This window comes from Sturnira hondurensis, unplaced genomic scaffold (assembly GCF_014824575.4).
Source record: "Sturnira hondurensis isolate 20B ecotype Veracruz unplaced genomic scaffold, ASM1482457v3 Scaffold0008196, whole genome shotgun sequence".
Lineage (NCBI taxonomy): Eukaryota > Metazoa > Chordata > Mammalia > Chiroptera > Phyllostomidae > Sturnira > Sturnira hondurensis.
Window position 1 is genome coordinate 22,410,189 of NW_028080827.1, and position 12,883 is coordinate 22,423,071.

At 41.0% G+C, this 12,883-nt stretch overlaps 1 protein-coding gene across 12 annotated transcripts in view; it reads right to left on the minus strand.

Annotated features, from left to right (window-relative positions):
* TRIM9 (tripartite motif containing 9) overlaps positions 1-12,883 on the minus strand; it is a 102,462-nt gene that overhangs the window by 24,406 nt on the left and 65,173 nt on the right. For 8 of the 12 annotated variants that reach the window (XM_037054289.1, XM_037054288.1, XM_037054286.1 and 5 more), the window contains exons 4-6: positions 9,799-9,909; positions 8,433-8,586; positions 92-249 (exon numbers count right to left, since the gene is read on the minus strand). In XM_037054289.1, the coding sequence (XP_036910184.1) occupies positions 92-249; positions 8,433-8,586; positions 9,799-9,909 (423 nt within the window). Of the gene's footprint in view, positions 1-91; positions 250-3,018; positions 3,064-8,432; positions 8,587-9,798; positions 9,910-12,883 lie in introns of all 12 variants that reach the window. The other 4 variants (XM_037054285.1, XM_037054287.1, XM_037054284.1 and 1 more) reach the window with 1 other exon arrangement.

Below are 12,883 nucleotides of genomic sequence, written 5' to 3' on the forward strand. Positions count from 1 at the left end.
GGTCTGCCCAAGGAGAGGTGGTATAGAGGTGGTATAGGGTCCTCTGAGTTGTCACTGGTTTTGGTCAACAAGGAGTAGGCACTCGGCTTACCCGGAACTGACCCCCATTGCCGTCATCCAGCTCCAGAATGTATCCTTCAGCGGGCACCGTGGACAGAGGTGGCTGCTTCCAAGACAGCGTAGCGCTGTTGTTGTGGGTGCAACACTCCTCCAGCTGTAGGATGGGAGTTGCTGGGACTGGAGAGGAAGCTAAAAGGAAATTAGTGTAACTCTGGCTTCTGTTGAGTTGCAAACATTTCAGCACCTTGGAATGATAAACATCCCTCGGACAGACACGTGACTAAGCAGCGAGCCCCAGAGTGCTAGTCTCCAGGGCTGGAACTGCTTCCTGAGCTGCTGCCTTTTCCCAAGTCCAAGGTGGTGCTCCCCTTAATTAAAGGGGAGACAAGTGCTCTGTTCTCACTCTATAGAGCATCAAAGACATTATGCCTAAGGAAATGTTTGACATGGGGGAGAGATTTCCAGTCCAGGCCTGTAAAGCCTATTTAACCCATACCGTGGCTGAAAAATTTATCATACAATTTATTCGGAGCCCTAAACCCCAAGTTTATAAACTTGGAATTGCATATACTGAGAAATATCTCTGAAACCACTATATTTCTAAGATTCTATCTTTTTAAAAAAAATCAGTGAAAAAAATCATTTTTTTAAAATCAATTATACTCAAGGCCTTGTGCATATAAAGTAGCTAAGAGGGTGTATTTTTGAAAATTCAGTATCATTGACACAAACAGTGATTTCTTAGTTTTGAAACTTCTGCAGAACTTGACATCACTCTTCCAAGGTAGCTATACCTCATAAACAGCACTAGCCTAAGTCCATTATTTCTGCAGGTATAGAACAGTCAACTGGGAGCCTGCAGAGTAGTATGGGAGAAGATAGGGCCTGGCAGGGGAGGGTCGCCGTGTCCTCGTGACCTTGTGAGAACCTGACAAGTGTCTCTAGTCACAATATAAGCCCGTCTCCATTTTAAAATGTGTCTGACTCTTCTGTGCTACTTAAAACTGCAGATTAGTTGAGCCTCCAGACACACAGACAGAGAAATGTCAGGGAATGAAGAATCCAAGTTCCTAACATATAAACTCAATGTACGTATCTGGGAACAATGTTTTTACCAACTGCTTAAAATTTTTTCAGCTCCAAAATGTCCAGTTATTTTTGTAGCATGTTCACAACGGGAGAGAACAGTTTGGATCACATCCAGGGACATTGAGACGAACAAATGCTAATTGTGGGACACCTGGTATGCTGTACCAAAACTGGACTCCGAATGTCATGCATTGAATTAAAAACCTGCTCCTTGCCAGTTACCCCAACAAAGAAGATGCTTAATGTCACAGCAGTTGAGGGAACAGGTTCTCTGGTAGATAACCTAGGAAACCAAAGCAGGAACTATACTATGAGAGATGTGAAGGTGAAGCAGGTCAATTATACTGAAGAAAAGTATGTGATATAAGAAAACCATGCCTGAGTCACTAGATCAAACATCATTAAATTAAAATGATGACCAGTTATTTGAGCTGATCAGTTTAGGAAGAGACATCATGCTTCAAGTGTCAGTGACATAGAGTTCAGGTGGCATCTTATCAGAGAACAACGGCTCCTGTAGCCTCAGAAGAACCAGAACATCTGGATGTGGAGGAAAGGAGATGCAACCATTGCCTTGTTCGACAGACAGGCTGCAAGGACTGGATGGAGGAAGGAAGAGCGAGAAGACATGACCTCCTCTGATGACCCCAGTGACCATCTACACACAAATGGGTATCACCTAGGAGCTGTAACTACAGGGTTAACACTGGGTCATCACACATGTTAGGAACTTACTTTGTCATTTAAATATTCTTTCCTTATAAAAAGAATACCTTGTAACATATTAACTATGGAGTAAATATGACAAGTTTAAGCAAACCATTCTTCAAAGGGCTTCTAATGACACGGAATGGTTCTCCCTTGGGGTATTTTCTCTTAACTGGCCGTATTAGTTGGAGCTACCGTAAATCAACAAGCCCCAGGACTCTACTTCACCAGCTCCCCTATTAGTCTTCATTTTTCCTTTGTTCATGTTTCAAGAAGGTCTATAATTCATCAATTTTAAAATCAGAGAATAAGAGCAGAGTAAGAAACTAGTAAGATCGTTTCAACTCGAATCATACACATGCTTGCAATGCCTCTGATAAGAAACTCAAATTTCCCTGTATAGACATAGGNCTAATGACACGGAATGGTTCTCCCTTGGGGTATTTTCTCTTAACTGGCCGTATTAGTTGGAGCTACCGTAAATCAACAAGCCCCAGGACTCTACTTCACCAGCTCCCCTATTAGTCTTCATTTTTCCTTCGTTCATGTTTCAAGAAGGTCTATAATTCATCAATTTTAAAATCAGAGAAAAAGGGCAGAGTAAGAAACTAGTAAGATCGTTTCAACTCGAATCATACACATGCTTGCAATGTCTCTGATAAGAAACTCAAATTTCCCTGTATAGACATAGGTATAATTAAAAGGTTAATTTAAATACATGGTGTCATGTATAATTAAAACATGTGAACTTCATTTGTAAGTCCTCAGTGGATACACTTTAAAAGTCTAAAAGGATAAAAAAAAGTCTAACCACTCACTAATCTTCAGATCTTCATATTGTCCCAGGTTTAAACAAATAAGCAAATGAGAAAAGGAAAGGGGAGAGGGAGAGGGAGGTGGCGGAGGGAGAGAGAGATACTAAATGAAGGAACCTAGACGTATTTGCTTGTCTAAATCTCTTTATCAATGTACTCAGAATTATTTTTTCTTTTTCATTATTTACCCCAAAGTGATGTTGCATATACAAGGCAAATACGACACCATTAAGGCGACATTTTACAAAGACACATTTTATAGTGGGTATTATATTACCTCTCTTTACTTTATTAGGTATAAAATAAATGGTCTATAAGAATCCAAAGTATTTCCAAATTAATTTACCTTTTGTGTTTTGGAAATGGAGAGCATCACAATTCCTGGGCTGAACTAAAAGAAAAAATGTTTTATTTTACTGAAACGCCTGTCACTGTGCTGCCATAGCTGTTAATCATGACACTGTTATGATCATTCCTAGACATCGTTGCCTTTTCCCAAAGAACTAATTTCTCCTAGCTGATTCAGAATTCTGGCATTCTTTTAGCCCATAAAAATCAAGCTTCAGGCTAAAAGAAGCTTTGAAGAAGCTGCTGTTAGACAGGAGGGGGCAGCTCTTCTTAACAACTTCCTTGAAGGGGCCTGTGGGAACTATTGTTCAAAAGGAAATTTTGCAATAATGCCTTTTAATACAAAAGTTTTCAAATGTTCTAACTTTTTCAAAGCTATTCTAGTTCAAATTACATCTCAGATTTTTGGTATTCATTTAATCTTCCCCCTAATCCTCCAGGTAGTGAACAGTCCCAGCCACCCAGGATTCCTGTGTCATAGGTAACACGACATGTGAGGAAGGGAGCTGACCATCCCCTCTCAACATGAAAAAATAATGATAGCCGATGCCTTTGAGCACTTCCTGAGTGCATGACAGTGTGATGAAGAGTTTTACATGCATTCACTCATTTAGTTTTCATAACAATCCCACAATAGCTGGAACTGTTATTATCTCAATGTTGTAGATGAGGAAACTGAAACACAGAAACGTTTCATGGCTAGTGAGTGGCTTTAAAGCCAAGCTTACACTGCACGATACTGCCTGTCTAGTCTGCTGTTTAGGAACAGTGCACTTGAGGAGCATCTCCACAGCTAATTCCAAGGGGAGTGTTTGTTTCTGATTTCTGTATGGGAACAATAAAGCTTCCCAAGTATTGATGGTATAGATTAATGAAATATTTCACCATAGGAGCTATGGTGGTTGGGAATGCAATTTTCCTGAGTTGCCTTCTATGAAGGTTCCTTTGTGAGCTGTCATTTCTGTTTATGATCGCTGAACAATACAAATGGCATGTGGGGGAAGGTTAGACTTTGGAGGAATAATAAACTATTTCTGGCAAGCTGTCATCAGTATATTGTTAAGGATAACAAGTTTTGAGTGCATGTCTTTTAGGCCCCCAGACCATGAACAGATTATATGCATGAACAGATTACATGCAAGTCATTGTGTGTGCTCATCTCCATCACTGCCAAACCTCTGGGCCCACTTTCTCCATGATTTATAGGAACGTCTGCTCAGATCACACTGTCCTAGCCTATGACCTTGGTGCATACTCAGAGCTCTCACATTCAATATGAGTTAATAGAGAGAAATGTGTCTTAAGTGAGTAGAAGCACTTAAGGGGATTAACAGCCATTGGTCTATGTGCCAAACAGGCTTGGCAGAGTGTTAAGTTGCTGTTTCATCCTGGTGCAGAATGAATACACTGGTGTTTCCTCTCAGCACCATGACTAGGAATCCTGGGATACATTGCGTAGTCAGACAATTCTAGGATAGCATTTTTCTGAGAGGGGGTATGTATCTGCAATTTATTCTGAGCCAAGCAGCAGAGCCCTTGATGGGCTAGGAAAAGAATGTTAAAATTTTCTTCCTATAACCTGGGGAAAAGCTGACAGTACCAACTTAGAATTAAGGAAAAACTAAATGTAAATAAATAAATAAATAATAAAAATCAAATAATAAAGTTTAGACTGTTGTTTATTATAACAGTCTAAGAGCTCAAATGCCATGCTCAATAGTCTGGAAAGAGGGTAAGATGGATTTTCTAATCAAAATGCAACCAGAAAACATATCATTACAATTTAGAGATGTTTGAACAAAGAAAGTACTGGCATTATCCACTAAGATTTCAATTGCTTGGGGTGATGTGAAATCAGAAAGAACAGATCAGTTAAATCCTTAGTTAATAGAATAATTTTAGGCAGTGCATTCTTGCTGAATAGTAGCTGGCTTAAGTGGAAACATGTAAAAATCAACAATGAATTATCTTCTTTGATATCAAGGGAAAAAAGTGCAGTTTTCAGTTTGGATCATAACTTTAAATGCATATTTTAAGTCATTTTGAAAATATTTTAATATTCTACTAGAATCCACAATTAGAAGACAATTGGGACAGTTAAAAAACATTGAATTACACTTATTGTTAGTTTCACAATGGTATATGAATTTTGGTCATTTATACGTGGATTTTGGAGTATAGTTCCTTGAGATATGTTTACTGATAATAAACATGCAAAAGTGCAGTTTATTAAACTATGAATACCCTAAAAAAGTCTAGTGCTACACCGATACAGTTGTATATATGACTAGAGATAAGAGAGAAGCCGGTGGAAGTTTTCACTGTAGCCAATTAAGTTCCAGGGCCTTTTCCTTCCATTGTGAGCACGTGACAGATAAAAACTATTCAGATTCTACAGAGGACTGGGCTCTCACTGAGCTAATTAAACTTAATGAGCCCCAAACAAAGCATATAAATTAACTCTGCAGAGGGATACTACTCTCAGAAGTAAATTAAGACGAGGTGCTAAAAAGAAAAGAAAAAGGGAACAATTCTGTCTCATAACAAATGGCCTATTTTATTACCTTTATAAATAACTGTTCTGGATAGTTTTGCACTCCAGGTGAATTTCTGCTGCGCATTCCACATGTGGGCCTTTAGCGCGCGTGGCATGCTCTGCCGTGTGCACTGACTAATGGACTGCACACACAGCTGTGTCCACGCTTCTTTCTGTCTGCAGCCTAACCCGTCAAGAGGCCACGCTTTAGGAACACGGTCTGAGATGCGCAGCACATGAACCTGAACTTTGCATGCCAGATAAAGGGCTTGTTCACTCCAACACAATTGTTCCCATCCTACCAAGTGGCCTGGATTCCACGGCGAGCAGATGGACACGGTGCAGAATGACAGTGGATGGGGGAGGAGCGGGCTCTGCAGCTGATGGATGCACTTCAAAGACCGGAGGCCTTTACCCTCCACCTGCCCTCCTCTCCTGCCCCACCACCAAAGCTAATTGGGTTGGCTCATTTTTTTTCTCTTCCACAAAAGCCCTTACATTGTCCTTTTGTGGTATATTTTCTCTTTTGAGCTGCTGGGGGTGTAGCCTTTCAGTGATTCTACCTCATTGAAAGAATTGGGCACAGAGAGATGTGGATGGAAGGGAATTTACCTGGGCTCTATCTACTACTCAGATGGCTGCATTTCACAGGCTACTGTGTAGTTCTTGGAGAAAAAATTTTAAACAGCAAGAAAGAAATGCTGCAACAAATAATTAAATTTCTTAAATTTAAGAGAGGAATTCAGTGATTCCTTGAAGAAGCCGCTTAGTAAGCTGCTAACTTTACAGCACAAACTGGAAGTTGAGGTGTGGGCTCTGAAGCCATGCTCCCTGGGTTCGAATCCCGGACCTGGCACTCACTAGCTGTGTGAGCTCACGCAAGTAACTTAAGTTTCCTGTGCCTCAGTTTCCTCAGTTGCTGACTAGGGCTATGAGAACAAAAAGAGTTAATCCATGTAAAGGGCTTAGGAGAATGTCTGACTTGGTAACTGGTCAATAAATGCTAAACATTTTTGTTACTGCGGCAAAGTATTTTTGTTTACCATCTATACACTACTTACTTCAAACATGAATTAAGGCATCATCCCAAAGCAAAACATATTAAACAAAAATTGAGAAATATAGGAGACCATTCTGTGTGATGTGGCCCCAGCTCCCACTTGGAGATGCACAGGACCACGCCCATGCATAGGTTCTCCCATGGGAATCAGGCCTGCATTGTACCTAGGCTGCTATGAGACTTGCTTTTGCTAAAACTCCCTTACCCTGAATTGATACAGAAAACGTTTATTGCATATCTTTAAATTAACTTCCTAAAGTCTATGCTAAACCTTCCAACATGAGTGTAACCAGTTCAACCACTTTTCCCTTTCCATTTGCAAATAACCTTCTTCTGTGATGTGATTAGTGGCATCCTCTCCTTTGTTTTCTGTAAAAGGTAACCACCTAAAGTGAACCTCTGCATAGTAAACGAGGACCATCATGTAATGTGCCCAGAAAAGCAACAAAAGCTTGTCAAGACAAGGGCCGAGGTGCTCTCCCCTTGAGAGAGTGGCCGTGTGGTCCCTTTTCCTCCACAGAACTTGGTAGTCCGTGTGAATTTGTCTCGTCTCATCCACAATGCAGTGGACACTGCTTGCTGGTGTCTGCATCAGAGAAAACTGAAAATAAAAGAGGGCAAAGATCCACACGATGGTGAGAAAAGTACATGTGCCAGGTGCAGGGTGAGTTAGGGCGTGATGAGAGCCATCAGTAGGCAGCCCTAAGACTTGCTGGGTTATGTGGGTCTGTCTGCCGGGCGAAGGAAGCAGGTAGATTTTTCTTATGCAACAAACTTTTTGAAGCATTTACTTCTCAACTATTTATTATGTGGATGTTTAAATTGGGAGAAGTAATTGTGAGGGCGTGACTCTGAGGGGTAGCCTGAGGGGGATCTCTGTGGGGATGTTGGAGTTCTGTACCTCACTTGCTGCAGGGGTTACACACCTGACACAATGGCACAGAACCAGACACACACAATGTGCCAATGTGATTTCTTGGTTTTGACATTATATGATAGTCATGCAGGAGGTAACCATCAACAGACATTGGGTACAGGGTCCATGGGACCTCTTCTTACTATTGTTGCAACTTCCTGTGAATGTATAATTTCAACAGGAAAACTAAAAAAAACCCTATCAGATATGTTTTTTTCAAATGGATATTACTTACAGTGCCATTAAAATATCATTGTGTGACTGGCTTGAGTTTTTATTTTTATTGGAGAGAGTTAATTTCTTTAAGATAATTTTAAGTATTGTTACTTTTCCTCAGCCACCCCAAAATCTCAGAGATCTTGCCGTATCTTTTAATCACATAAATCAAAAAGTTAATGCTTATTTTTAATTTTTATTGTCTTTCTGTATCCAGGCTCAAATTTCCCTGCCCAGTACTGGCAGGCTGCTGAGCCTCTCCAATTCCCACTAATCCGTGTTCAACTGTGTGCTCACTAACTCTATCCACGTGGAAGCAGTCATTTCAATTCTGAAGTCCTTGATTTGTATCAATGTTTCTGGGTTACTTTCTGTAACGGGATTATATTTAGGTACAGTAGTGTTTGCCTCTCTTCCTATTTCCCTTTTTGTCAGCTATTCTCTGATGCTGAGCCTCTGAAATCTCCAAGATTCTCACAGTGACAAGCCCTGAGTTTATCTGAATTTATTCGACTGTCTGAGAGGTACGTTACACAGCTGTCGGGCACGGTAAGACAGGAGCCACCTCTCAGGTGATTTATGAACTTGGCAGCCAGCTGCCTTTTGTTTGCCTATATCCTGCTTCAAGCACCAGTCTCCACTGGGCTGGTGCTCTGACTGGCGCAGAGGAACCTGGGCACTCACCTTTCATCTGCACGAAGTCGAGCTGGTGAATGGACTGCAGCAGAGGGCTGTTGTCCAGACTCAAGTCGAAGTCCGTGGTCATCCTGGGAGTGAGCGTGCCTTTCCCCCACTGGTCCTCAGTCAGGTGCACTCTCCTTATGAGGGCGTCAGAAATCTAGTCACATCAAAGACCACAGGCTAAGAAACAGGCCACCACGTTGGACACAGAGCACTGCTCCTCAACTCTCCCAGAGTGTTACTGCCAACCTTCCTTGGGACTTACGCCTTCCTGTCTCTGTGCAGGTGGGAGGAGCCTGTTAGGATAAGGGCGACCCCAACTGGACACTTTGGTGTGTCAGAGGAGGTGAGGTACACAATTAATAGCTGTTAATTGCTCTAATACACAAACCTGGACATGTGATCATGCCACTTATGACTGATCAGCTAAAGCCCAATAGTGTAGAGAGGCTGCATATAATGATCTGTAAAATGGAATTTCTTACACGATAAGCCATCATCTTCCTGTTTCCCTCTATTGTTTGACAGAGAATGTCTCATGTCTTACATTTGGTCTCTGCCACTCTTGGCCAGTTTGGTAGAGTTGCAAGGGATCTACACATTCCTTAATAAAAGATCCCTTAATCATTGGGATTGAAACAAGTAAAATTCAGCTGACATCACAGCATCTCACTAAAACAATGAACACTGAAGAAATCATGAGACATCTGAGGAATGAAAAACCTAACTCTTTTGGGGGAAGCACCAATTTACTGGCAGTAGGAGGTGTCCAGAAGGCAGAAACCTGGCATAGCTAGACGTTTCTAGCTGGCAAAACTGTCCAGGAGGCATTACTGGGAAAGGACACAATTCTTAGGCAGTAACTCTGCTTTGGGGGAACTTACATGGAATCATGTTTTCAAGATTAAACACAAGCCCTGGCTGGTGTAGCTCAGTGGACTGAACACGGGCCTGTGAAGCAAAGGGTCGCTGGTTCGATTCCCAGTCAGGGCACATGCCTGGGTTGCAGGCCAGGTCCCCAGTAGGGGACACATGAGAGGCAACCACACCTTGATGTTTCTCTCCCACTCTTTCTCCTCCCCTTCCCCTCTCTCTAAAAATAAATAAATAAAATAATATGTTTTTAAAAAGATTAAACACAAGAACAGAAATAAACACAAGGAGGCCCATGCACTTCTCAATCTTGTAGCACCAGGTGACAGGAAGTCAGTGAGTGGAGTTTCGCAGGCACCCGCAAACACCCAGCAGTGTGAAAGTAGGTTGTGTTGAGGAGAGACCCCTGTCTAGCCAGGGCTGCTGGGAGTCAAGCCTTGGTGGACTCAGTCTCCTGGGACACTGAGAATCTGAAGCGGAACCTAATTGTGCTTACCTGCAGAAAGCCGCTGGGGTCGTTCTCCTTAATCACCTCCAGGCAGTACTCCATGAGACCCGTGGTCTGGCGCAGTTTCACTGTGCAGTGAGAGATCTGGTCTCGAACCACCTGGGAGTGATGGCAGAACAGAATGGTCCAAAATGGCAGAGCGGGAAAGAAGCAAACTGGGACTTTGGAAAGCTTCTTCAAACCGGAACCTAAGAGCACCATGGAAGGAGACTAAATTGATGAGGCTACTTTGTGGCAATGCCCGCTGTGGACAATGGCCCCAGAGGACAGGTTGGATAATGGCTCTGACAGGAACTTGTAACAACAGGATCCATCAGAAAGGCTTGCAGACTGAAATCATCTGCTTACCTTGGCGCCTCAAGGGACATCTTCCACAGGTCCCCCCTTGCTCCCCCCTTCTGGGAAACTGACGATCCTGAGTGGCTCTAAGTGGGAGGTCATGGAGAGTCCCTATAGCAGCCGAGCCATCTAAGGTTGGGCTGCAGCTTCTGCTCTCTGACACAGTGGCCCCCTGTCTCCCACACACTCCCTGTCCCTTCTACACAGCAGACATCACCGTCAGAACCCAGAATCATTCTGATTCTCTTTCTTCAGGTGGGTGGTGGGGTGGGGCTAGAGGTGGAACTTGCTGAAAGACAATGAGCTAATGACAACTAAGCCATAGAAAGATGGATGCAGAATTATTTTAAGAATAACCCGTGTAGAATCAGCTCATTTTGGAAACCAGTCTTAAAGGCTGCTCTATTTGCCAAACTGTGAGTCAGCTTTAACCCAGAAAGGCAGTTTCTGCCTCTGAGAAGTTGTCTTTGCCCAGAGTCAAATGCATGACAGTTCCCGGAAGGCTTCTTTCTTTAGATGCTCATCTTCTGTGTCCTCTGCTCAGTGACCCAGATCTTGAAGTGGTTTCTGAAGCACAGAATTGAATAAGAGTTTCTAGGAATCTCACTCACTCACATCCTAGATATCTTATGCTACTTTGCAAAAGCCTCAGAAACATCCGACATTACAGATTTTACAGCCAGTAACTGAAATGAGTTTTAATAATAATTCTTTAACAACTTTTTCTTATTCCTTCTTTTCATTTTTTACTATTAATTTATTTTCCTTTGAAGATTATTATATACTTTGCAAAACAATTGGAAAATAGTTGGGGGGAAAAAGCAAATGATCTCACCTCTCTGATACAAATTTTTAAAGCATTTGATATTTCCTTTTAGCTTTTTTCCATGAGTTAGATTTATTTATAGTTGCAATCACAGCATGTGATAATTCTACCGCTTCCCACTTATCACTGTATCATAAGGCTTTTTTCACGTTGCAACCATCAATAAATGCTATTGGCTACGTAAATAACCCATTGATTAGATTATCATAATATATTTGACCATTTCTGTTCCCCTATTTTTTGACATTTAAATTCTTCCTATTTTTTTGGACAATTCTTTCATTCATCATTAGTGATCTTTGTTTACTTATTTTGATAAAATACATATAACATAAAATTTACCATTTTAACTATTTTTATTTGGACAATTCTATGACAGTAAATACATTCATGTTGTTGTGAAACCACTACCACCATCCATCTCCAGAACTTTTTCATGTTTTCAAACGAAAAATTTGTGCCCATTTGAACAACTCTATTCTCCACCGCGCCCACCCCCACCCGCTGCTGTTCCAGGCAAACATCATTCCACTGCCTGGCTGGATTTGATTGCTCTAAGACCCTCATATAAATGGAGTCATATAATACTTGTCCCTTTGTGATTGGCCTATTTCACTTAGCAAATGTCTTCAAGGTGTATTCGTGTAACTTGTATCAGAATTTCCTTCTTTTTAAGACTGAAGAATATTACATTGAAAATATGTACCACATTTTGTTTATCCATTCATCCAATGGTGGACACGGGTTGCTTCCACCTTTTGGGTACCATGAACGAAGCTGTTATGGACATGGGGGTCAGGTGTCTGTGGGAGTCCCCATTTTACTTCTTTTGGGTATAGACCCTGAAGTGGAATTGCTGGATCATATGTGATTCTTTTTTAGTCTTTTGAGAATTCATCATACTGTTTTCCACAGCACCTGCATCGTTCTACATTCCCACTGGCCATGTATAAGGGTTCTAATTGGTCCACATCCTCACCAACACTGATTATTTTGTTTCTTTTTCAAAAAAAATAACAGACATTCTAATGGGTGTTGAGTGCTATCTCATTGTGGTTTTAATTTGTGCACTTCCCTAGAAAAGGGATGTTGAGCTTCTTTTCATGTGTTATTGGTCATTTGCATATTTCCCTTGGAAAAAATGGCTATTCAAATCCTTTGACTATTTTTTTATTGGGTTGTTTATTTTTCAGTTGTCTTTTGATATATAAAATTTATAGATTTTCATAAAGTCCAATTTGTCTACTTTTTCTTTTGCTGTCTGTTCCTTTGGTGTCATATCCAAGGAATTATTTTCAAATCCAGTGTTGTGGAGTGTTTTCCTCAGTCTTTGATCCATTTTGAGTTAATTTTTATATATGGTGTTAGGTCCAACTTCACTCTTTTGCATATGGGTAGCCAGTTTCCTCAGCATCATTCGTTGAAAGAATGACCTTCCCCATTGAATGATCTTGGAACCCTTGTCAAAAGTAACTTGGCCGCATATGTGAGAGTTTGTTTGTAGGGTCTCTATTCAATCCCAGTTGTCTGTGTGTCTTTAATACTGGCTTTATGCCAGTACTATACTGTTTTGATGATTGTAGCTTTGTAGTCAGTTTTGTAATGAGAAAGTATGAGAATTCCAATTTTGTCCTTCTGTTTTAAGATTGTTTTAGCTATTTGAAGTCTCCGAATTTTTGGACAAATGATTTTCTATTGCTTTTAAACTTTCAATATAATTAAATAAAAATAAAAGTAGGATTTAAAATCTTTACTGGAATTAATAAAAGAAGTCAACTTTCATGCGAAGATTTTCGTTTTGTGATTTTGGTGGGGAGGGTGGAGGAAATCAAATTTAAGATTGATTCATTTTCTTCTGGCATTGAGTAGGTCTCTGTCAAACCAACACTACCACCTGTTGGTCTGTGA